We start from the raw sequence: 27,649 nt of genomic DNA on the forward strand, positions 1-27,649 counted from the left end.
CATTTTCATTCAAATGGCCATCTTATTAAAATTATTGTATTAATAAAACTAAACTAACAAAACTAGTGGTGTAAAAAAAGACAAAGATCAGACTTAGACCAGATTTGGTTTAAAGATCCTTTATTATAGAAAGTTATAGATAGTACGCAAAAATGAACTTTAATAAAGATCCTTTCCTGAACAACCCTTTGTTTTTCAGATGAAAGTTAGATTCAGGTGGCAATATTGTAGCTGTATTTTGCCACCTACATTGTACTGACTCCCTATGGGTTTGCAGAACCGAATGTAGAGGAAGAATTCTATGATGATTAAAGTCCTATTTAATAGAACTGATTTTAGGGGGTCTGAAGTGTTGCAGATATAACACAGATGCTAAAATATGGCCATCTATAACCAGTCCTTGTATGTAGTGCTTTCTTATACACAACTTTGTAACATGATGTATTAACCTAGAAGTCAGTAATGCTTATTTCGAGAAACGTCACTCAAATATAATAACTGTATTTGGTAACTTTGTATCATACATCATTTTTAATAATTTATTTATTCCTGTTGAACCCCGAATTTAACATCCATCCACAGTATATATTTGTCATTCAGGGTATCACAGTAGTACTTTTAACACACTTTGCAGTAACACACTTTTGACATCCAAGGGTTCTGCTTAAGTTCATCTGAAAAAAAAGCAAAAATCCATCAGAAAAGTTTAGAAAATTTCCACCAATTCATTCAAACTGCAGACGTTACCTTTAATACTCACTAACACTTCTATCACACTATTAACTTGGATTTTTTTTTTAAAGCTATAAATTGCCTGTATTGTGAAGCATTTTGGGCATTTTTTTCAAGCTGGCATAGATCTCCATTTTGGCGCACTGGCATATACCTGAATTATGCCAAATACTTAACCTGTAGCATTTGGCTATGGCATTGTTAGTATCACATACAACCTCCACATTGCCATAGCCATAATATGGCACCACTATAGGTGTATGGCCCTATTGTACCTCTATAGTGCTTTCTATTCATGTTACAGACAAATAAAATGGTGGCGTGCTTCATTAGATGTCACAATAGAGAGGTTTTCTCTAATATATAGTATAGCATGTTCCATAGTATAACAAGCCACAGAAACTCCAGGGGGCTCTGTGCAGTCTTTGTAAATACTTTCTGCAGTGTGTTCTCCTGAGCTCTTCTCCGTTTTCAGGCAATAAAACTGACTACACTATAATAAATTTGTCAGGCCAAGGCATCCACTCCTAGGCCTGCCCTGATCTCTGCCCTGCTCTGCCCATCTTCACAAAACCGGCAAGCAAAGCACACAACTAGGAATGTGGCATAACCTTATCACAAATAGAAGAATGTGGATTGGTGAGTAAGTCTATTTTTATTTTTGCGCACCAGGCTGAGCTGGACATCCCTTTTAAGATACAGGTAACATGATTGTACATACACTTCCACATTTGCATAGACTTCATTTATTTAACACTGTGCTCTCACAAGCTCTACATAATAGTCCTGGAATGTACATGAAAACATGTTGCATTAGCAACTGCTGAAGTTTCAGACAAATGCCTGCAGATTTTTTGCTTCGGTGCCCCCATGACTATACTTGCTGCTTTTTACTCTGAAAGTACCATCTTGTTAAAGGTACATTTTGTAGATAGAGATGAGCGAACAGTGTTCTATCGAACACATGTTCGATCGGATATCAGGGTGTTCGCCATGTTCGAATCGAATCGAACACCACGTGGTAAAGTGCGCCAAAATTCGATTCCCCTCCCACCTTCCCTGGCGCCTTTTTTGCACCAATAACAGCGCAGGGGAGGTGGGACAGGAACTACGACACTGGGGGCATTGAAAAAAATTGGAAAAAGTCATTGGCTGCCGAAATCAGGTGACCTCCATTTTAGACGAATAGTGGATTTCAAATCCGGGTCATATGAGAATGTGAACTTTGTGACTATGAGACAGGGATAGCTGTACAGGCAGGGATAGCTAGGGATAACCTTTATTTAGGGGGGAATGTTATTAAAAATAACTTTTTGGGGCTCTATCGGGTGTGTAATTGTGATTTTTGTGAGATAAACTTTTTCCCATAGGGATGCATTGGCCAGCGCTGATTGGCCGAATTCCGTACTCTGGCCAATCAGTGCTGGCCAATGCATTCTATTAGCTTGATGAAGCAGAGTGTGCACAAGGGTTCAAGCGCACCCTCGGCTCTGATGTAGCAGAGCCGAGGCTGCACAAGGGTTCAAGCGCACCCTCGGCTCTGATGTAGGAGAGCCGAGGGTGCACTTGAACCCTTGTGCACCCTCAGCTCTGCTACATCAGAGCCGAGGGTGCGCTTGAACCCTTGTGCACACTCTGCTTCATCAAGCTAATAGAATGCATTGGCCAGCGCTGATTGGCCAATGTATTCTATTAGCCTGATGAAGTAGAGCTGAATGTGTGTGCTAAGCACACACATTCAGCTCTACTTCATCGGGCTAATAGAATGCATTGGCCAGCGCTGATTGGCCAGAGTACGGAACTCGACCAATCAGCGCTGGCTCTGCTGGAGGAGGCGGAGTCTAAGATCGCTCCACACCAGTCTCCATTCAGGTCCGACCTTAGACTCCGCCTCCTCCGGCAGAGCCAGCGCTGATTGGCCGAAGGCTGGCCAATGCATTCCTATGCGAATGCAGAGACTTAGCAGTGCTGAGTCAGTTTTGCTCAACTACACATCTGATGCACACTCGGCACTGCTACATCAGATGTAGCAATCTGATGTAGCAGAGCCGAGGGTGCACTAGAACCCCTGTGCAAACTCAGTTCACGCTAATAGAATGCATTGGCCAGCGCTGATTGGCCAATGCATTCTATTAGCCCGATGAAGTAGAGCTGAATGTGTGTGCTAAGCACACACATTCAGCACTGCTTCATCACGCCAATACAATGCATTAGCCAGTGCTGATTGGCCAGAGTACGGAATTCGGCCAATCAGCGCTGGCTCTGCCGGAGGAGGCGGAGTCTAAGGTCGGACCTGAATGGAGACTGGTGTGGAGCGATCTTAGACTCCGCCTCCTCCAGCAGAGCCAGCGCTGATTGGCCGAATTCCGTACTCTGGCCAATCAGCACTGGCTAATGCATTGTATTGGCTTGATGAAGCAGTGCTGAATGTGTGTGCTTAGCACACACATTCAGCTCTACTTCATCGGGCTAATAGAATGCATTGGCCAGCGCTGATTGGCCGAATTCCGTACTCTGGCCAATCAGCACTGGCTAATGCATTGTATTGGCTTGATGAAGCAGTGCTGAATGTGTGTGCTTAGCACACACATTCAGCTCTACTTCATCGGGCTAATAGAATGCATTGGCCAATCAGCGCTGGCCAATGCATTCTATTAGCGTGAACTGAGTTTGCACAGGGGTTCTAGTGCACCCTCGGCTCTGCTACATCAGATTGCTACATCTGATGTAGCAGTGCCGAGTGTGCATCAGATGTGTAGTTGAGCAAAACTGACTCAGCACTGCTAAGTCTGCATTCGCATAGGAATGCATTGGCCAGCCTTCGGCCAATCAGCGCTGGCTCTGCCGGAGGAGGCGGAGTCTAAGGTCGGACCTGAATGGAGACTGGTGTGGAGCTATCTTAGACTCCGCCTCCTCCAGCAGAGCCAGCGCTGATTGGTCGAGTTCCGTACTCTGGCCAATCAGCACTGGCCAATGCATTTCTATGGGGAAAAGTTAGCTTGCGAAAATCGCAAACTGACAGGGATTTCCATGAAATAAAGTGACTTTTATGCCCCCAGACATGCTTCCCCTGCTGTCCCAGTGTCATTCCAGGGTGTTGGTATCATTTCCTGGGGTGTCATAGTGGACTTGGTGACCCTCCAGACACGAATTTGGGTTTCCCCCTTAACGAGTTTATGTTCCCCATAGACTATAATGGGGTTCGAAACCCATTCGAACACTCGAACAGTGAGCGGCTGTTCGAATCGAATTTCGAACCTCGAACATTTTAGTGTTCGCTCATCTCTATTTGTAGATCCAAATCAACATCCATCCCAGAGCCGACATACTGAATATCACTGTGATTCTACAGCCCAAGGAAAGGAGTAGTGCTGTATCTTTGTAAAAATAAATTCTTTTTTCCTAATCTCATGAAACCTCTATAAAGTATGGACACGGGTCATGAAATCGCTTTACATTTACACAATGTCTGTCCACAAAACCGAACACCGAACTCACCCCTAAAGGTTCTACTGTGCACTATAATTGCTGACTGAATAAAGACATGAGACATATGCAATAATACTTCTGTTAATTTAAATAGTAGATGACAAGTGTACAACAAAGCATAAAACTACAATTTTTGCAATATAGTTTTGTATGATTATTTTCTGTAATTTATGTCCAGGAAAAAGGGGTAAGGAATATGCAACTAAAATTGCATTGGTGAAAAAGAGGAACTTACTTATAGTGCCATCTTTTGATAGGTAGCTCCTTATAGATTAATACCTGTTTTTCAACTAAATATTAGGACATAATCTGGGAACTATAGCCAAGCTCAAAAGGAAGTGGTTTTGGGATTTTTGTCTCTCATCAGTGCAAAGTAGGGTTTTAACTGGCTCTGTGAGAGGTCTTGATGTGGGTCAGAATGGGTAATGGGTAGAGATGAGCGAACAGTGTTCTATCGAACACATGTTCGATCGGATATCAGGGTGTTCGCCATGTTCGAATCGAATCGAACACCACGTGGTAAAGTGCGCCAAAATTCGATTCCCCTCCCACCTTCCCTGGCGCCTTTTTTGCACCAATAACAGCGCAGGGGAGGTGGGACAGGAACTACGACACTGGGGGCATTGAAAAAAATTGGAAAAAGTCATTGGCTGCCGAAATCAGGTGACCTCCATTTTAGACGAATAGTGGATTTCAAATCCGGGTCATATGAGAATGTGAACTTTGTGACTATGAGACAGGGATAGCTGTACAGGCAGGGATAGCTAGGGATAACCTTTATTTAGGGGGGAATGTTATTAAAAATAACTTTTTGGGGCTCTATCGGGTGTGTAATTGTGATTTTTGTGAGATAAACTTTTTCCCATAGGGATGCATTGGCCAGCGCTGATTGGCCGAATTCCGTACTCTGGCCAATCAGTGCTGGCCAATGCATTCTATTAGCTTGATGAAGCAGAGTGTGCACAAGGGTTCAAGCGCACCCTCGGCTCTGATGTAGCAGAGCCGAGGCTGCACAAGGGTTCAAGCGCACCCTCGGCTCTGATGTAGGAGAGCCGAGGGTGCACTTGAACCCTTGTGCACCCTCAGCTCTGCTACATCAGAGCCGAGGGTGCGCTTGAACCCTTGTGCACACTCTGCTTCATCAAGCTAATAGAATGCATTGGCCAGCGCTGATTGGCCAATGTATTCTATTAGCCTGATGAAGTAGAGCTGAATGTGTGTGCTAAGCACACACATTCAGCTCTACTTCATCGGGCTAATAGAATGCATTGGCCAGCGCTGATTGGCCAGAGTACGGAACTCGACCAATCAGCGCTGGCTCTGCTGGAGGAGGCGGAGTCTAAGATCGCTCCACACCAGTCTCCATTCAGGTCCGACCTTAGACTCCGCCTCCTCCGGCAGAGCCAGCGCTGATTGGCCGAAGGCTGGCCAATGCATTCCTATGCGAATGCAGAGACTTAGCAGTGCTGAGTCAGTTTTGCTCAACTACACATCTGATGCACACTCGGCACTGCTACATCAGATGTAGCAATCTGATGTAGCAGAGCCGAGGGTGCACTAGAACCCCTGTGCAAACTCAGTTCACGCTAATAGAATGCATTGGCCAGCGCTGATTGGCCAATGCATTCTATTAGCCCGATGAAGTAGAGCTGAATGTGTGTGCTAAGCACACACATTCAGCACTGCTTCATCACGCCAATACAATGCATTAGCCAGTGCTGATTGGCCAGAGTACGGAATTCGGCCAATCAGCGCTGGCTCTGCCGGAGGAGGCGGAGTCTAAGGTCGGACCTGAATGGAGACTGGTGTGGAGCGATCTTAGACTCCGCCTCCTCCAGCAGAGCCAGCGCTGATTGGCCGAATTCCGTACTCTGGCCAATCAGCACTGGCTAATGCATTGTATTGGCTTGATGAAGCAGTGCTGAATGTGTGTGCTTAGCACACACATTCAGCTCTACTTCATCGGGCTAATAGAATGCATTGGCCAATCAGCGCTGGCCAATGCATTCTATTAGCGTGAACTGAGTTTGCACAGGGGTTCTAGTGCACCCTCGGCTCTGCTACATCAGATTGCTACATCTGATGTAGCAGTGCCGAGTGTGCATCAGATGTGTAGTTGAGCAAAACTGACTCAGCACTGCTAAGTCTGCATTCGCATAGGAATGCATTGGCCAGCCTTCGGCCAATCAGCGCTGGCTCTGCCGGAGGAGGCGGAGTCTAAGGTCGGACCTGAATGGAGACTGGTGTGGAGCTATCTTAGACTCCGCCTCCTCCAGCAGAGCCAGCGCTGATTGGTCGAGTTCCGTACTCTGGCCAATCAGCACTGGCCAATGCATTTCTATGGGGAAAAGTTAGCTTGCGAAAATCGCAAACTGACAGGGATTTCCATGAAATAAAGTGACTTTTATGCCCCCAGACATGCTTCCCCTGCTGTCCCAGTGTCATTCCAGGGTGTTGGTATCATTTCCTGGGGTGTCATAGTGGACTTGGTGACCCTCCAGACACGGATTTGGGTTTCCCCCTTAACGAGTATCTGTTCCCCATAGACTATAATGGGGTTCGAAACCCATTCGAACACTCGAACAGTGAGCGGCTGTTCGAATCGAATTTCGAACCTCGAACATTTTAGTGTTCGCTCATCTCTATTTGTAGATCCAAATCAACATCCATCCCAGAGCCGACATACTGAATATCACTGTGATTCTACAGCCCAAGGAAAGGAGTAGTGCTGTATCTTTGTAAAAATAAATTCTTTTTTCCTAATCTCATGAAACCTCTATAAAGTATGGACACGGGTCATGAAATCGCTTTACATTTACACAATGTCTGTCCACAAAACCGAACACCGAACTCACCCCTAAAGGTTCTACTGTGCACTATAATTGCTGACTGAATAAAGACATGAGACATATGCAATAATACTTCTGTTAATTTAAATAGTAGATGACAAGTGTACAACAAAGCATAAAACTACAATTTTTGCAATATAGTTTTGTATGATTATTTTCTGTAATTTATGTCCAGGAAAAAGGGGTAAGGAATATGCAACTAAAATTGCATTGGTGAAAAAGAGGAACTTACTTATAGTGCCATCTTTTGATAGGTAGCTCCTTATAGATTAATACCTGTTTTTCAACTAAATATTAGGACATAATCTGGGAACTATAGCCAAGCTCAAAAGGAAGTGGTTTTGGGATTTTTGTCTCTCATCAGTGCAAAGTAGGGTTTTAACTGGCTCTGTGAGAGGTCTTGATGTGGGTCAGAATGGGTAATGGGTAGAGATGAGCGAACAGTGTTCTATCGAACACATGTTCGATCGGATATCAGGGTGTTCGCCATGTTCGAATCGAATCGAACACCACGTGGTAAAGTGCGCCAAAATTTGATTCCCCTCCCACCTTCCCTGGCGCCTTTTTTGCACCAATAACAGCGCAGGGGAGGTGGGACAGGAACTACGACACTGGGGGCATTGAAAAAAATTGGAAAAAGTCATTGGCTGCCGAAATCAGGTGACCTCCATTTTAGACGAATAGTGGATTTCAAATCCGGGTCATATGAGAATGTGAACTTTGTGACTATGAGACAGGGATAGCTGTACAGGCAGGGATAGCTAGGGATAACCTTTATTTAGGGGGGAATGTTATTAAAAATAACTTTTTGGGGCTCTATCGGGTGTGTAATTGTGATTTTTGTGAGATAAACTTTTTCCCATAGGGATGCATTGGCCAGCGCTGATTGGCCGAATTCCGTACTCTGGCCAATCAGTGCTGGCCAATGCATTCTATTAGCTTGATGAAGCAGAGTGTGCACAAGGGTTCAAGCGCACCCTCGGCTCTGATGTAGCAGAGCCGAGGCTGCACAAGGGTTCAAGCGCACCCTCGGCTCTGATGTAGGAGAGCCGAGGGTGCACTTGAACCCTTGTGCACCCTCAGCTCTGCTACATCAGAGCCGAGGGTGCGCTTGAACCCTTGTGCACACTCTGCTTCATCAAGCTAATAGAATGCATTGGCCAGCGCTGATTGGCCAATGTATTCTATTAGCCTGATGAAGTAGAGCTGAATGTGTGTGCTAAGCACACACATTCAGCTCTACTTCATCGGGCTAATAGAATGCATTGGCCAGCGCTGATTGGCCAGAGTACGGAACTCGACCAATCAGCGCTGGCTCTGCTGGAGGAGGCGGAGTCTAAGATCGCTCCACACCAGTCTCCATTCAGGTCCGACCTTAGACTCCGCCTCCTCCGGCAGAGCCAGCGCTGATTGGCCGAAGGCTGGCCAATGCATTCCTATGCGAATGCAGAGACTTAGCAGTGCTGAGTCAGTTTTGCTCAACTACACATCTGATGCACACTCGGCACTGCTACATCAGATGTAGCAATCTGATGTAGCAGAGCCGAGGGTGCACTAGAACCCCTGTGCAAACTCAGTTCACGCTAATAGAATGCATTGGCCAGCGCTGATTGGCCAATGCATTCTATTAGCCCGATGAAGTAGAGCTGAATGTGTGTGCTAAGCACACACATTCAGCACTGCTTCATCACGCCAATACAATGCATTAGCCAGTGCTGATTGGCCAGAGTACGGAATTCGGCCAATCAGCGCTGGCTCTGCTGGAGGAGGCGGAGTCTAAGGTCGGACCTGAATGGAGACTGGTGTGGAGCGATCTTAGACTCCGCCTCCTCCAGCAGAGCCAGCGCTGATTGGTCGAGTTCCGTACTCTGGCCAATCAGCGCTGGCCAATGCATTCTATTAGCCCGATGAAGTAGAGCTGAATGTGTGTGCTTAGCACACACATTCAGCTCTACTTCATCAGGCTAATAGAATACATTGGCCAATCAGCGCTGGCCAATGCATTCTATTAGCTTGATGAAGCAGAGTGTGCACAAGGGTTCAAGCGCACCCTCGGCTCTGATGTAGCAGAGCCGAGGCTGCACAAGGGTTCAAGTGCACCCTCGGCTCTCCTACATCAGAGCCGAGGGTGCGCTTGAACCCTTGTGCAGCCTCGGCTCTGCTACATCAGAGCCGAGGGTGCGCTTGAACCCTTGTGCACACTCTGCTTCATCAAGCTAATAGAATGCATTGGCCAGCACTGATTGGCCAGAGTACGGAATTCGGCCAATCAGCGCTGGCCAATGCATTCTATTAGCCCGATGAAGTAGAGCTGAATGTGTGTGCTAAGCACACACATTCAGCACTGCTTCATCACGCCAATACAATGCATTAGCCAGTGCTGATTGGCCAGAGTACGGAATTCGGCCAATCAGCGCTGGCTCTGCTGGAGGAGGCGGAGTCTAAGATCGCTCCACACCAGTCTCCATTCAGGTCCGACCTTAGACTCCGCCTCCTCCAGCAGAGCCAGCGCTGATTGGCCGAATTCCGTACTCTGGCCAATCAGCACTGGCTAATGCATTGTATTGGCTTGATGAAGCAGTGCTGAATGTGTGTGCTTAGCACACACATTCAGCTCTACTTCATCGGGCTAATAGAATGCATTGGCCAGCGCTGATTGGCCGAATTCCGTACTCTGGCCAATCAGCACTGGCTAATGCATTGTATTGGCTTGATGAAGCAGTGCTGAATGTGTGTGCTTAGCACACACATTCAGCTCTACTTCATCGGGCTAATAGAATGCATTGGCCAATCAGCGCTGGCCAATGCATTCTATTAGCGTGAACTGAGTTTGCACAGGGGTTCTAGTGCACCCTCGGCTCTGCTACATCAGATTGCTACATCTGATGTAGCAGTGCCGAGTGTGCATCAGATGTGTAGTTGAGCAAAACTGACTCAGCACTGCTAAGTCTGCATTCGCATAGGAATGCATTGGCCAGCCTTCGGCCAATCAGCGCTGGCTCTGCCGGAGGAGGCGGAGTCTAAGGTCGGACCTGAATGGAGACTGGTGTGGAGCGATCTTAGACTCCGCCTCCTCCAGCAGAGCCAGCGCTGATTGGCCGAATTCCGTACTCTGGCCAATCAGCACTGGCTAATGCATTGTATTGGCTTGATGAAGCAGTGCTGAATGTGTGTGCTTAGCACACACATTCAGCTCTACTTCATCGGGCTAATAGAATGCATTGGCCAATCAGCGCTGGCCAATGCATTCTATTAGCGTGAACTGAGTTTGCACAGGGGTTCTAGTGCACCCTCGGCTCTGCTACATCAGATTGCTACATCTGATGTAGCAGTGCCGAGTGTGCATCAGATGTGTAGTTGAGCAAAACTGACTCAGCACTGCTAAGTCTGCATTCGCATAGGAATGCATTGGCCAGCCTTCGGCCAATCAGCGCTGGCTCTGCCGGAGGAGGCGGAGTCTAAGGTCGGACCTGAATGGAGACTGGTGTGGAGCGATCTTAGACTCCGCCTCCTCCAGCAGAGCCAGCGCTGATTGGCCGAATTCCGTACTCTGGCCAATCAGCACTGGCTAATGCATTGTATTGGCTTGATGAAGCAGTGCTGAATGTGTGTGCTTAGCACACACATTCAGCTCTACTTCATCGGGCTAATAGAATGCATTGGCCAATCAGCGCTGGCCAATGCATTCTATTAGCGTGAACTGAGTTTGCACAGGGGTTCTAGTGCACCCTCGGCTCTGCTACATCAGATTGCTACATCTGATGTAGCAGTGCCGAGTGTGCATCAGATGTGTAGTTGAGCAAAACTGACTCAGCACTGCTAAGTCTGCATTCGCATAGGAATGCATTGGCCAGCCTTCGGCCAATCAGCGCTGGCTCTGCCGGAGGAGGCGGAGTCTAAGGTCGGACCTGAATGGAGACTGGTGTGGAGCGATCTTAGACTCCGCCTCCTCCAGCAGAGCCAGCGCTGATTGGCCGAATTCCGTACTCTGGCCAATCAGCACTGGCTAATGCATTGTATTGGCTTGATGAAGCAGTGCTGAATGTGTGTGCTTAGCACACACATTCAGCTCTACTTCATCGGGCTAATAGAATGCATTGGCCAGCGCTGATTGGCCGAATTCCGTACTCTGGCCAATCAGCACTGGCTAATGCATTGTATTGGCTTGATGAAGCAGTGCTGAATGTGTGTGCTTAGCACACACATTCAGCTCTACTTCATCGGGCTAATAGAATGCATTGGCCAATCAGCGCTGGCCAATGCATTCTATTAGCGTGAACTGAGTTTGCACAGGGGTTCTAGTGCACCCTCGGCTCTGCTACATCAGATTGCTACATCTGATGTAGCAGTGCCGAGTGTGCATCAGATGTGTAGTTGAGCAAAACTGACTCAGCACTGCTAAGTCTGCATTCGCATAGGAATGCATTGGCCAGCCTTCGGCCAATCAGCGCTGGCTCTGCCGGAGGAGGCGGAGTCTAAGGTCGGACCTGAATGGAGACTGGTGTGGAGCTATCTTAGACTCCGCCTCCTCCAGCAGAGCCAGCGCTGATTGGTCGAGTTCCGTACTCTGGCCAATCAGCACTGGCCAATGCATTTCTATGGGGAAAAGTTAGCTTGCGAAAATCGCAAACTGACAGGGATTTCCATGAAATAAAGTGACTTTTATGCCCCCAGACATGCTTCCCCTGCTGTCCCAGTGTCATTCCAGGGTGTTGGTATCATTTCCTGGGGTGTCATAGTGGACTTGGTGACCCTCCAGACACGAATTTGGGTTTCCCCCTTAACGAGTTTATGTTCCCCATAGACTATAATGGGGTTCGAAACCCATTCGAACACTCGAACAGTGAGCGGCTGTTCGAATCGAATTTCGAACCTCGAACATTTTAGTGTTCGCTCATCTCTAGTAATGGGTAATGTCTCTCTTAGGGAAAGAAAATACAAGGACTTATTAGACCATGCATGCTCTGCTAAGAATAAGGAATATGCAAATAAAACCTCATTGGTGTCACACATCGAGAAACCTTGATGGAAATGTAATCCTTTTAGAGGAGTTATTCTGGCTTGGCTATAATTCCCAGAATATACCATTATGTTTCTTTGAAAACCTGGTATTAATCGTGGTGCTATGAGCAAGTTCCTTACCAGTGAAGTCTTATTTGTATATTCCTTACCCAGAATCTTTAAGAGGGCATGTATAGTCTAATAAGTCCCTGTGCCTTCTCTCTCTAATGGGAGACACTACCCCTTACGACCTAGGAAAAGAAGGTGATGAAGAGAATAGCTGCCTAGGGCACAAGAGAAGGGAAGGTGCATGCTTGGGATAAAAGTAACTAAACAAGTAACAAAGAAAGAAAACAATAGTGTGCTTGCAAATTTCTTTGCACAACCACTGTGCTGGGTGGATTATGATGCTTTAGGTGACCAGATGCATAGCTCATTGGTGTAGTGGTGTCTGTCACGTAGGATTATACACTATATATAAGCACCTCCCTGTAGAGCATAGTAGCTGACTGAAAAGTGCATATACAAGCAGTAAAAACATAATAGAGATGAGGGATAATGTCAGTACAGGAGCTGTAAACGTTGGCTAATCCTATTACAACTATATGGTATGGTAGACATGATATGGTTATCAGTACTGCAATGGTGCCCTATACACTTGAATGGGACACTGCACTGATAACTGCCACCACTAAAACTATGGTAAATGAGCATTGCGGCATCCAGCATGTAAGCAATGTCAGCACTGCTAATCCATGAGGGTCCTGAAAGTAAGACTGCTGACCATCTAATATTGATGGGCAGTGGCCTAACTAAAGTCTTGTGGGCCCTGATGCAATCCTTTGTCCAGAGCCCCCCCCCCCCCTACCTCATCTCTACAGCGAATTCTTGATAGTGATGGTTACGGGTGCTAAGGAATTTAATCAGCCTTAGTGTGGTTAGGGTAATCTGTGGGTCTCCTTGGTTTATGGGCAGATGGAAGCTGAAATCTCCATACTGATGCCAGTGCTTATGGGCTCCCTAAGGCTCCTGGGCCCAGGTGCAACTGCACCCTTTGTACCTCCTCAAATTACACCCCTGTTGATGGGCTATAAGGATAGGTCAACGATAACCCCTTTAAAAATTTCAGATGTGTGAAGTAAGAGGGTGTGAGGTTGGGTGATGCATGGTATACATTGTATATTAGAACAGGTAGTGGGGGAGAATAGGGCAATTTAATAAATGTGGAAACAATGATAAACTTCAGGGAGAAAGGATGAAAGGACGGTGCTTCTAAATGTGGATTTGGGCATGTGGATTAGTTATACTATACTTGCATATTTTTGTTTTGTTGTCAATTCCAATACAAAATAAAACTGTTTATATGTTATTCTGTTTATTTTCTTACAGTATTACATTATTTTTAAAGCTTGTACTGTAGGATGTATAGTGTAGCTTTTTATGAGGGTCTTACATGGTAATTTGTGCGTAATATTACAGCATGTCAGTCTCATATCTTGTATATACTGTAGACATTAAGTGCACACTTCCGTGATCAGACCTGTTTTACCTAGCCTCCTATTGGAAGTGTCTTAATTTCTTATCACAGAATTTCCTCCACACGGGCAGAGATAAATAATTCATGTTACTAGCTCTTTGTTGTGTGTCCCTGAACTGCGCACGGAGCTCGGCGGCTGACAGCTGTGTCAGGACAAGCACCAAAGATCTGACATGACAAGTGACTAACAAGTTTCTTTCACTCTATAGTGAAGGAAAACAATGGCACAAAGTACAAAAACCAAAATCCAACCAAAAAATGCTACACTTTCCTTATCATTGTCTCAAAGTGTGTGTGTCTGCGGTAAGCTTATTTCCAAGCCATAACCTCTGGTCATTTTCTGTACTGCCCACCTCTTTTATTCTCCTCACTAGTCTGGCCATTTACGCCTATCCACGGATCAATATGAACAATTCTTGGAGAAATACGATGTCTCTATGGCAACCCAGCCACAAATTCTCTGTGGAAGGCAATGAGACCAGTTCTGAATTCTCCAGAGGTTTTCAGAGTTATAAGGAACAGTGTTTTAAAATTCAGGGATGGACACACAGGGAAGACTGAGCAATTCATTGTTTACTGCCAATATAATGATACCATATTTGAAGAATCCTATTCTCAATCTGGATTCCCGTCATCAATTTTATTCAAAGCACAAGTCTGCCTCATATATCTCTTGTAAGTGAGAATGTAATGTGTCATAGAGACTAGAATTTACAAAAATAAACAAAGTATTGTTATGTCTTAGAGATTTCAGAGACTTTTTGACTTTTGCAATGCGTTAATGTATGTCTATATCGGACACTGACTTGCATCATTATTAGCTAATGATAATAAGAACATTATAGTTATCAGAGATGAATGAAACTGAAGTCTTTGTCTTGGATTTTTTTTTTTTTTTTTTTTTAACATGGCTACATACAGAAAATGTGATAACATACCAATAAGGATCAATACTTACCTGTTTAATCCCCTGGAGCTCCAACACCACCATCTTGCAAATCTTATTTCACTACCTCGCAGTGATAATATCATGTATATGAACATAACTGCAGCCAGGCACTGGACTCAGCGGGCTCATGCTATACATGTTACCATTGATATCATGCCAGTGGTCACATGTATGTACACTGTGTTATTGCTGAAGGGGATTAAAGACTGGTGGAGGCCACTGGAGAATCAGAGCTGTAACTGCATGGGATTAAGCAAGGGATTATTGGGTTTTTAGTATATTTTCCACATGTAGCCATTTTTTTTTATTAGTGTGCTGGAACCTAAATGGTAGTGTATAAATAATTTCCCTCTAATATGCAAATTGGTGTTTGATAGACCACTAGAATAACCAAACATATGATTTACCTGGCTAGTAGTGTCTCCACTACTCAATCCAATGAGCTTTCGCATTGCAGTCCCCAAATGCTGCTTTGATCATTATTTCACGATGAGCAAACACTGCTTACGGCACTACATCACCGGAGAAATGTCCAAACTCTAATAACTATATAACCTGATGCCTGGATACTTTATAACACATAGATATGAACAGATAGTGTTGGTTGTAGCTCAGTTTGATGTATAAAGAATGTATGTTTTATATTACACTATAACTAAAACTAACCAACCTATCTATATTGTGTATGGTGCCCGTCTGGATGAACAAACTGCATCATAAATGTGCAGCAACATGACTCTTCCTGGAATCTGAAACAACTTTGTGTATGGTAGCAGGCTGTACTCTTTCAAAGAAGATGAAATCTTAGGCTGCTTTCACACGGAGTAACGCTGCGATCATTTTGACACGTAAACACGTGTCAGAGTGAGTGCTGTAAAACAGAATCCCATTGACTTCAATGGGTGCCGTCATACGTGCGCTACACATTGATATCAATGGGAGGCTTTTTAACCCATTGATTTCAATGTATAGCGTACGTAAGACGGCACCCATTGAAGTCAATGTGATTCTGTTTTACAGCACGCACTCTGACACGTGTTTACGTGTCAGAATGAGCGGAGCATTACTCTGTATGAAAGCAGCCTTAAGGCTTTTCCTCGGGGAGCGGTCAGGTGACTACTATCAGCTGCCCCCTGTCAACATGGGGACTTTTTCACTGTTTGAGATCACATTTATGCAAGATTTTAGAGGAAATTACCCCATTCTATCTATCCTAAGAAAACAGCATTAAAAGTATACAATTTAAGAAGACCTCTTTCTTGCATAGTAGCTGGTTAAATTGATAAAATGGGAAGGTTTGACAAGTAATGTGTATTGGTCTGGCTTCAAATGAATTAAAGTTCTGTATGGATGGTTTGCCTGTGTCAGCCTCTCTAAAACCAGCTCTTTATTCAGTCATTTTAATACGGTCACCGAGTGAACGCTCAGAGGTTGGACCTGGCACATATATTTAAGAAAACTTGAGTGTAAAACTAATTATAATGAAGTGGTAGTGTCAGCTTTCTTCTGAAGTCATAAAGCCTTTGGCCAATCTGAGATGTGAATTCTTGATGAAAGAGCAAAATGAATAATCTCTGCGCTGCTTGACCATTAGAGGTGATTACTAATTTGCTGCAGCAGCTACTAAAAAGGTATTACACTATTGCACTTTATGAGGAAGGATAATTGATAGCGTATTTTGTCCAGCGTTTTCTTACCAGGACTATCTGTGTCCTCCAGTCCACTTTTCTCTATGATGGATTCTGGCTCTTGGAAGATTACAGCCTTTTCACTTTTTTCTGAGGCCTCTGGAGCTACAATTTGAATAGAGGCAATATTATTCTATAACCAATGTAAATACAATAAAAGACAATATCATGTACACTATATATAAGATAAATGTGCAATGTATCTATTTTTATGTATGTTTTGTATTTAGTTTATTCACAGATTTTCTCAGAATTGACATTAAGGCCTCAAGCACGCAACTGAGTGTGCAGACTGAGGAGGTTGTTTTTATAACTAAACACACTCGGATAAAGCTTAGATGACATCTTAGTGTCATCTGAGTGCCTTCTCCATTGATTGTCCCAAAGCATGATAGAACCTTCTCTAGAATCATTGTAACAGAGCATCTGAATCCCTTGAACAGCTCATTCTGTTGTGTGCATGATACTTTGGTGCCTGATTTCCGGGGTTCCCACAGAAATGACCCCCGTCATTCATAAAAATAAGCGAGAAGGAATTTAAGAGTGGAAACTGAGAAGGTGAGATGCTGCTCTATTCAAAGTCTATGGGCTGACAGAGATTGCAGAACTCTGTACTCCTGAAGGGGATAATTGTAAATTCTGGGAAAACCCTTTAAGGCGAAAGACCCATGTTGTGGAAATACAGCTTTTTAGTTGCAGATTTTGTATTGATTTTTCAAGCTAAATCCAGGAGTGGATTGAGAAGAAGGGATAAGTGTAAGGCTCCATTCCCACGGAGTAACGCGCCGCACATTCAGACACATATACACGTGTCAGAGTGTGAGCGCTCAAAACAGATCCCATTCACTTCAATGTGTGCTGGCTCACGCGCGCTACACATTGAAATCAATGGGTTAAAAAGCCTCCCATTGATTTCAATGTATAGCGCCCGCAAGCCCGCACACATTGAAGTGAATGGCATCTGTTTTGAGCGCTCACACTCTGACACGTGTTTACGTGTCTGAATGCGCGGCCCGTTACTCTGTGGGAACGGAGCCTAATAACTTCCTATATATTTCCCATTCCTTCTGTGGCTTTGGCTCAAAAAACTACAGCAAAATCTGCAACAAAATAAGCTATGATTCCACAATGTGGGGCCTCATCCTAAATCTCCATTAAATAATTGAGCACCTCTAATGAAACAGTAGGGGTAATTTATTATACTTTTTACACCAGCTTTCTGGACCAAAAGGGCAGTATTTGTTGGTTACTTGATTTTCTATCTTACTTGCCACTTAAAAAAAAAAAAAAAAAAAAAACTAGGCAAAGCAGGAAAGGAATCAAGATGTGCAAGGCAGGAACACCTCTGCCAACAAATTTACAAAAAATCATGCCAGAAAACTGGCATAAAGTAGACCTGACTCAGGAACTGGTGTAGATTTTATTTCTGGTGCAATGGACCCTTCTGTTCTTGAGATTGGTGGGGTCTCAACAGTTGGACCTGTACCGATCAGCTATTTATCCCTGACCCTATAGTGATAAAAAAATTTGTGCTATAACCCCTTTAACAGGGGCACTTTAACTGGTCTGTTGCTAGAGTGTGCAGCTCCATATGCACCAGAGACTAGAGATGAGCGAACACTGTTCGGATCAGCCGATCCGAAAAGCACGCACCCATAGAAATGAATGGAAGTACCTGTGACGCTGACTTTGCCGGCAGCCGGCCGGCGTCACAGGTGTTTCCATTAATTTCTATGGGTGCGTGCTGTTCGGATCGGCTGATCCGAACAGTGTTCGCTCATCTCTAGTTCTAACATCATTCTGTGATAGCCACCATAGATACAACACATTGACTGAAGAGGTAACTGTTCACTTGGTGTGGAGAATATCCCTCTCCTTGGTGGCTGCCATTGTCACAAGATAATCAGTGTTATTCACTTCACCTGTCAGTAGTCATATGTATATTGCTGAACTGCATACACTCTGATGGCATAGAATGGTATATTATTTATTTAACAATGTGTACCTTAGAGATTATTAAACAATGTTATACAAAAAAAGAAACCGAATTGTTCTTAAATAATGGCAATGACAATGCTCATCCTAGTTGAGATTTATTGCCCAAAGGGGAAGCAGCCATGTTATTTCCAACCTGATCTGACATGTAAATGTATAGCTGAATAATTAAGTTGAAGTTTCATTTAAAGCAAAAAAACCTTAAAACATTGTTGAGTCTGAAAATGCATTGCAAAGTGGCATGGTAGTCACTTCCATTACCCAAGGGGAACTACTTTGATAAGACATATACAGCATAGGATACCTAGTTGTGCAAATATTTTCTCCAATAAACAATATATTTTCCAAGTCAAATGCTGAGCTCACATAGCCTATTGCACTCAAATGATCACTATTATTTCATATAGTGTAGATTCCTATAGGTATTCATCATTGCCTTGTAAAGAGAGAGTTGAAGAGTTACAATAGCAAATTGGAGAGTTACAGTATTGGACTATATAAACTGAAAGGGATTAGATGTTAAATTGTCTCACTTCCATGTTAAGAATAAAATCATGCACACATATGATACCGTACAAAACTTCCTAGGTAGGTTTGAAAAAAAACAATGCAATATAAAAGTGCTCTCTGAAAAAATAAACTATTAGTATTTCTTTTTTAATCAAAAAAATAAAGTGAATAAAAGGAAACGTAAACAAAATCGATATTTCATGTGATCGACTTTGCCTTCAAAACTCAGTTATGATCTGTTCATTCCAGTCTACCTAAAGTAGTCTGAAATTTGCCTACTGACACAGAAGTCATTGATCTGCCCTTACCAGTGCGACTGCAGCTCTGCTTGATCAGAGTAGATATTGTATATGTACAAGGCTAACACAAACTTAACAGAAAGTCAACACATGAGAAGGATTTTCTGTTATAGTGAATATAAAATGACTACAAAGTGCGACTACTGTAGCTAAATGGCCATGAGGAAATAAAGGTGATATTTAAAGGGGTTGTCCCATCACAAGGATCCTATCTATACTGTTTGTTAATGTGAATGTAAGACTTTTCCTAAATATATTGCTTCAGCAAAAGTGCTTTGTTTGTCCACTATATCACTTTATTCATCTTTTTGGGACACATCCCTTGACTTATCTGGTGATAAGTCAAGTGATGTATCTGCTGCTCTCAGGGGGGAGGGAGGAGGGGCTAAGTGCACGGGAGCGAGCCTGGAGGGGGGGGGGTAGTTTACCCTTTGGGGGAAGGGCCACCAATACAGACCCGGCATCCGCTGTAATAGAGAGGCGGATGCCGGGGACGGTTAGACGCCGACACAGATGCCAGCAACATCGCTATGCTTCTGCCCTGCATGAAGCCAGCAGCGGCAGGAGCGGAATAACAGCATCGCTTCTGCCGCTGCTGGCTTCATGCAGGGCAGAGGCATAGCGATGTTGCTGGCATCTGTGCCGGTGTCTGTGCATCTGTGCTGGCGTCTACACTCCCCGGCATATGCCTCTCTATTACAGCGGATGCCGGGTCACATATTCACATATGCATAAGCCAAGCAGCGAGATGCCGCTGGCCCTGCGTGCGCGCTCATAGACCAGTCTAGCCTTCACAATGTGAATACAGACCGGCACCCGCTGTAATAGACAGAGGCAGATGTCGGGTCTGTATTCGTATTGTGAAGGCTAGACTGGTTTATGAGCGCGCACGCAGGGCCAGCGGCATCTTGCCGCTTGGCTTTGCATATGTGACCCCGCCCACCAATGACGCAACAAAGCCGGAAGACAGAAGAATTTGCAACAACGGAGACTGGTGAGTATGCGACGTGGGACAACCCCTTTAAGTAAATAAGCCTTTATAGTAGAGGAGCCTGGAGTGCTCTTTTACTTCTGTATTTAGTTACAGTCACAGCTCTTAACCCCTTAACGACCGGCCCATAGGGAATCTACGTCGGCACTTGCAGGTCCTTCCTGACTGCCCTATAGGAAAACTACGTCGGGCAGTCAGGGAAGGATTCCCTGTAAGTGCCGACATAATTGGATGGGATTTTAGCTGTATCTAACAGCTAAGACCCCATTCCATAACCCCCCATTGGAGGGGTCTCCGATCGGGGGGTTTTAACCCCTTCAGTTCCGTGATCAAACATGATCACGGAACTGAAGCGGTTCCGTGACGGTGCCGGCTGAATCGGCACCCCCCGCGGCGAGATCGAGGGGTGCCGATGTCTCTAACATGGAGCCTGGGGTCTGGCCAGTGACCCCAAGCTCCAAGAGACCCCCAATACCTGGTTGATCCTGCCGCTTTAAGAGGAAGTCAGACGCAGGCAGCCCCTGCGTCTGACTTCCTCCAGACGCTGCAAGACACTGACAGTTGTGTCCTGCAGCGTCTGATAGAGAATTAGTGATGCTTTTATCAAAGCATCACTAATCCAAGTGTCCTAAAGGGACACATAAAAAAGTAAAAAAAACAAAAAGTGAAAAATAAATAAATAAAGTGTCTGATAAAAATGAATAAAGTTATAAAGCCCCAAAATTCCCTTTTTTCTATAGAAAATGAATTATGTTAAAAAAAACCTAAAAGTTAATAAAAACAATACATATTTGGTATCGTCGCGTCCGTAACAATCTGAACAATAAAACTGCAACAATATTTAATGTATACGGTGATCGTCGGAAAAAAAAAACGGAAAAAACCCGCCGGAAGTAGTGATTTTTCGCCATCTCACCTTACAAAATATGCTATAAAAAGTGATCAAAAAGTCATAATCACCGCACAACAGTACCAATAAAAAGCGCACATTGTCCCGCAAAAAATAAGCCCTCAACCAACACTGTCAACCAAAAAATAAAAATGTTACGCCTCTCAGAAGATGGCGATACAAAAAAAATTGATTTATGTCCCTAAATGTGTTTTTATTCTACAGAATTAGTATCGCATTAAAAAATAACATAAATGAGGTATCGCTGTAACCGTACCGACCCGCAGAATAAAGGTCACATGATACTTATACTGTACGCTGCATGGCGAAAAATTTAAAAGGTAGAATGCAATGCCAGAATTGATTTTTCTTTAGAAAATCCAGCAAAAAAGAGTTAATAAAATGTATTCAATAAGTTGTAGGCACCCAAAAATAGTGTCATTACAAAATGCATCTCATCCCGCAAACAACAAGCCCTTATATGGCCACGTCACCAGAAAAATAAAGAAAATATATCATCTAGTAATGTGAAGACAAACAACCCCAAAATCGCCAAATCATTAGAACACAACTGGCTGCGGCAGGAAGGGAATATATAAGCTGTGCGAGCGAATATCAGGGGACACCCCAGATTTAGAGCTTATGAGCGAAAAGACACCAGAAGTGACCCCCAAAGTGACCCCCAGAGCAACTCCCCCAATCATAGGAGCTACTGGGACATAGTAGGGAATTTGGTGTTCCCAATGTCCTCCGCACAGCTTATATATTCCCTCTTCGCCATCCGCTGTGCAGTCACGTCTGGGATACTAATACTCACTACACCCCCTGAGAAATTCTTTGAGGGGTGCAGTTTTCAAAATGGGGTCACTCCTTTGGGGAATCCAATTTTCTGGTACCTTACAGGCTCTACATACATGACATGGCGTCCAGATACCAAACATCTGAATCTGTACTCCAAAAGCAGCATAGCGCTCCTTCCCTTCTGCGCCCTGCTGTGTACCCCAACTGCAGATTATGCCCCATGTATGCCACATGTATGACACTGGTGTACCCGGGATAACATACGTAATGTCATATGTGGGTATAAACTGATATTAGGGCACAGCCGGACACAGAAGAGAAGAACGGTTATTGGGTTTTTGGAGCACAGACGGTTTGGTTTTTGGATGCCATGACACTTTTGCAGATCTGAAACGCCAGTAAAGTGGAATCCCCTGATATGTGACCTTATTTTGGAAACTACACCCCTGAAGGATTTCTCCAGGGGTACAGAGAGCATTTTAACCCCCAAATGTTGCTATAACTTATTATCCATAAATGAATACGCAGATGATTGTGAAAGGTGAAAATGACCATTTTTCCAGGAATACGTCATTTCAGTGCCTAATATGTTGTGCCCACCTTGTATCAGAGATGAACGCTCTGAAAGCTGTTGTGCCCGGGATACCCGCTTACCAGTGTTTGGAGTGTCTCTGCTGACATAAGTCGGGCACAACATATCAGATACTGAAATGGCGAATCTCTGGAAAACTTCATTTTTAACTTCTCATTATCAGCCGCAATTTCATTTCTGGAAACCAAATAAATGCAACACTCAAGGGTTAAAAATGCTCGCTACACCACTTGATAAATCCCATCTGTGGGCTAGTGTCCAAAATGGGGTGACATGTCTGCGGATTACACTTTATTGGCAATTCAGGGGCTTTGCAAAAGTGACATCCAAAAACCAAACTGTGCTCCAAAAACCAAAATAGCGCTCCTTCCCTTCTGTGCCCGGCTGTACCCAAACAGCCGATTCTACCCACACATGGCATTAAGTCCATTATCCAGGGTACACCAGTGTCATACATGTGGGCATACACCGCCATTTGGGTACACAGCAGAGCGCAGATGTGAAGGAGCGCTATGTGCTTTTGGAGTGTAGATTTAGATTGTTGGTGTTTGGACACCATGTCATATTTGCTGAGACCCTAAAATTTCCCCTACAAAATGGGGTCACTTCTTGGCGAATTCCAGTTTACTGGCACCTCCAGGGCTCTGCAAAAACAACATGGCGCCCCAAAAGTCCCTCTAACTCTGTACCCCAATAGCTAAAAAGCGCAGTGCTCCTTCCCTTCTGAGCCCTGCTGTGTTCCCAAGCAGCAGTTTACACCCACATATATAATTTTTTGCCCCTCGGGATGGCCCCTTAATAGTTTTAGGAGTGCAGGTCTCTGACAACACAAAGTGGGTGCAACGTATTGGGCACCGAGATGGCAGATTTCTTTAAAAATTTCAATTTTCATTCTGTACATTAATTTTTGGGAAGCATTTTTAGGCTCAAAATGATAATACCCCTTGATACATTCCTTGATGGGTGTAGTTGTTAAAATGGGGTCACATCTGAGGACTTTCCATTGTATTGATACTTTAGGGGCTCAGCTAATGCGACATGGCACCTGAAAACTATTCCAGCAATATCTGCCCTCCAAAAGCCAAATAGCGTCTTCTCATTCTAAGCCCCACCATGTTCCCATACAGCAGATTATGGCCACATATGGGGTATTGCCGTGTTCAGGAGAAATTGTGTAACAAACTGTGGGGGCTTTTTCTCTTTTAACCCCTTGTGAAAATGAAAACTTTGGGGATAAAGGGACATTTTAGTAATTTTTAACCTACACATCCTAAGGTTAGTAAAATCTGTGAAACGGCTATAGGGTCAAAATGCTCACTATACCCCTCAATGAATACCTTAAGGGGTCTATTTTATAAAATGGGGTCATTTATGGGGGTTTTCAATTGTTTTGGTAACTCAAATCTTGTTTGAATGTGCAATGGGCCTGAAATATCTGCAAGCAAAATTTGTGTCTTGAAATCCAGTTGGTGCTCCCTTCTTTTTGGGCCCTGCCGTGCGTCCGTACATAGAATTAAGGCCACAAAGTGTACATTTTTGAACACGGGAGAAATGGGGCCATCTATTTTGGGGTGTTTTTCTTCATTTTCATGCCTTGTGTGCAAAAAAACTGCCTTTAAAATGACTCTTTTGTGTAAAAAATATGAGAATTTTTTGTTTGACGCAAATTCTTTTAAAACCTATGGGGTCAAAATACTCACTATACCCCTCAATGAATACCTCAAGGGGTCTAGTTTATAAAATGGTGTCATTTATGGGGGTTTTCAATTATTTTGGTAACTCAAATCTTGTTTAAATGAGCAATGGGCCTGAAACATTTGGAAGCAAAAATTGTGTCTTGAAATCCAGTTGGTGCTCCCTTCTTTTTGGGCCCTACCGTGCGTCCGTACATAGGATTAAGGCCACAAAGTGTACATTTTTGAACACAGGAGAAATGAGGTCATCTATTTTGGGGTGTTTTTCTTCATTTTCATGTGTTATGTGCAAGAAAACTGCCTATAAAATGACACTTGTGTAAAAAATATGATTTTTTTTTTGTTTGACGCAAATTTTCTCAAAACTTATGGGGTCAAAGTACTCTCTATACCCCTCAATGAATACCCTAAGGGGTCTAGTTTATAAAATGGGGTCATTTATGGGGGTTTTCAATTGCTTTGGTAACTCAAATCTTGTTTGAATGTGCAATGGGCCTAAAATATCTGCAAGCAAAATTTGTGTTTTGAAATCCAATTGGCCCTCCTTACCTCTTAGGCCCTACTATATGTGTGTACATAGGACTAAGGCCACAAAATGAACATATTTTAACACGGGAGAAGTGGGGTGATATATTTTGGGGTGTGTTTCTTCTTTTTGATGTGTTGTGTGCAAAAAAACTGGCTTTAAAATGACATATATTTGAAGAAAATGAAAATGTCATTTTTTTCATCATTTGTAATAATTCTTGCAAAACAATATTTATTTGATCAAAATACTCACTATACCCCTCAACGAATACCTGAAGGGGTCTAGTTTTCCAAATTGTGTCATTTAATGGGAGGTTCTGTCATTATTCCACCAATTCCTGTCTGCAAACAGAGCTTGGTACAGGAAAAAATGACAAACTCAAAATTTCCAAAATTTGCTTATAAACTTGATAAACTTGTAAATTGTCTAAGTTACTCAAATATGCTAAAATTATTTCAAATATGCTTGAAACACAAAAGGAACATTTGGAAGTATATAACTACTAACTTTTTTGCCCTGTATTATTGTGTATATGTGAGATATCACAGCTAAAAATGGAAAACATTGAAAAATTTTCAAAATTTTCAGCATTTGCGAGTTTTTAAATAAATTTACGCAAGTTATATCAGTCTAATTTTACCTTCTCAGTAAAGTACAACATGTCACGAAAAAACAATATCAGAATCGCTTGGATGCGCTATACTGTTACAGAATTATTCACTGATAAAGTGACACAGGGCAAATTTCCAAAATTTGGCTTGGTCATTAAGGTCCAAAATAGGCTGGTCACTAAGGGGTTAAAGGGGTTGCCTGCCAACCATAAAGACATTTCTAGACAGTCGCTAAAAATAAATTTGTTGTTTTTTCTCACTGTCCATGAAAAATATCTGATGTCTGATTTTGTTAAGCTGGAGAAACTTGTGTGGTTTTTACAGGTCACAATAAATTCTACTGAGGTCATCATAACTAGTATTTTGGCCTGATACATATCACTCTTTGAGAATCATTATAATATTCTAATTTATCTGTTAAAGAAAAAAGGTTGAATTCAGCACACTGTTGGCTTTCCTGTTTTTTTGCTGTATAACGGCAATGATCTCTGCCCACCGTCAGAAGGACATTCCTGACAGTCTAGCTGGGATGTAAAGAACCATCCCCCTGACAGTACTCATCCATAGCTTTGTACTGTCAGATGGGGCGTTCCTTACTGCCCAGCCATGAGGCTAAGCTGTGATGAACGTTCTTCTAACTAGTGCCACATGGGCCCGAAGACATGAAAGGTCCTCTTTAAAAGCTTTTTCATTTTTAATGTTAGATGTGTCCCATTGGCACAGTAAAGATTCACACAAATATCAAAACATTGGCTGGCTATTCTTTTGTGCAAATGTATTTTGACCTAGAAATTTCCATTATTTATCTAATGCAATTTTATCTCCCTTAAAATTTTGTTTCTTTACTTGAGAGGCAAACCTCAGCGTATAATAAGTGGAGGCCCAGGGGAGATGTAAAAGATAAAAAAAAATATTCATACTCAATTTCCCACCTTTCCTAATCTCTTTTGGACCTCTTCATGGCATCTGGTTCTCCCTTGGTCTTTTCAGTGACATCATGAGCCCCGGGTTACTGCTGAGGCTTGTGATTGGGTTGGGAACACCAAGCATCATGACTTTGTGATGCTCGACATTTTGATGGGAGGGATGATTTCTCCATTAATTTTCCCCTGTAACGTTGGTGAAAATGTTTGTAATATACTTATTTAACCTATCTAACTTCCTTTTAAATAGAAAACAGGCCATACATTTCCCAATGGCAATGCTCTTAGCCTCCTTTCAGAAGACTGATGGTGAAAACAGCTGTGAAAAATATAAATTTTTCATGGCCATTGTGCAACCAAGGGGCACCTGTATTTAGACAAAAATAGTGCATTTTGATAGTCCATTGTAATAGATTGTCACAATATTGGTCATGTGAATAGCCCCCATAGACTTGCATTGAATTTTCTGCAGTCATGTGGTGGGCATTTAAAAAACAAACAAAACATCCATCACAAGGTTGCTATTCACTGTCATATGAATATAGCTTAAAGGTATTCTACCACTAAATAGCTATTTTTTCTGCTTTAGACATCGAAATAGCCTTTAGAAAGACTATTCGTCTCTTACCTTTAGACGTGGTTTCCTTAGAAATCCCGTTTTTTACCGGTATGCTAATTAGTTCTCTCACAGCAATGGGGGCGGGCCCCAGCGCTCAAACAGTGATGGGGGCATCCCCACTGCTGCCCAAGAACTCTCTCCAGTGACGCCTCCTTCTTCAGCTGCATCCTTTCCTTCTCTCGTCGTCTTCCTTCTGCGTTAGCTCGGACACCTGCGCAGTCGGCTCTGCCAGCGAGACACTAGTAGAGCCGACTGCGCATGCCAGCCGGCGGCCATATTTTCGAGGCCACAATTGCGCACATGCTCAGTACGCTCCTCGAAGTCTTCGCCGAACAGAGCGTACTGCACATGCTCAGTAAGGTCTGTACAGCCATCCGAAGCGCGAGTGAAGTCATCCAGGCTTCAGAGGGCTGTACACACCTTACTGAGCATGCACAGTATGCTATGTTCGGCGAAGAAGGAGGCATCACTGGAGAGAGTTCTCGTGCAGCAGTGGGGACGCCCTCATCGCCGTTTGAGAGCTGGGGCCCGCCCCCATTGCTGTGAGAAAACTAATTAGCATACCGGTAAAAAAAACATGATTTCTAAGGAACGGCCCCGCGGAGACCACGTCTAAAGGTAAGAGACAAATAGCCTTTCTAAGGGCTATTCCGACGTCTAAAGCAGAAAAAATAGCTATTTAATGGTAGAATCCCTTTAAGCATTGCCAGGGACAGTCTTTCTCATACATCTGCACTCAATGCATTATGTGGAGCTGTAGCAGTTGCCAAAGGAGGTATGGTCATGTCGAACAGCTGTATCTTTGATTTTATACAACCCAGAAAAATAGTTCTGGAATCACACGAAAGCTGCAATGCTTTCATATACTGCCAAGATTGCTATAAGAACAAAAGAGAACAATATAGATATCGCTCCTAGTTTTGCTATGTGGGTACTAGGATGGGAAAGGAA

The 27,649-nt window shown here is 43.6% G+C and overlaps 1 protein-coding gene across 1 annotated transcript in view; it reads right to left on the reverse strand.

Moving 5' to 3' along the window:
• Positions 1–561: 561 nt before the first annotated feature.
• The window catches only part of WDR72 (WD repeat domain 72), a 190,010-nt gene continuing 162,922 nt past the window's right edge, over positions 562–27,649 (reverse strand). Inside the window, exons 19-20 of the mRNA XM_075273477.1 lie at positions 16,255–16,350; positions 562–674 (exon numbers count right to left, since the gene is read on the reverse strand). Of these exons, the coding sequence (XP_075129578.1) occupies positions 619–674; positions 16,255–16,350 (152 nt within the window). The 3' untranslated portion in view covers positions 562–618. The remainder of the gene's footprint in view (positions 675–16,254; positions 16,351–27,649) is intronic.

This window comes from Leptodactylus fuscus, chromosome 5, assembly GCF_031893055.1.
Source record: "Leptodactylus fuscus isolate aLepFus1 chromosome 5, aLepFus1.hap2, whole genome shotgun sequence".
NCBI classification, from domain to species: Eukaryota; Metazoa; Chordata; class Amphibia; order Anura; family Leptodactylidae; genus Leptodactylus; species Leptodactylus fuscus.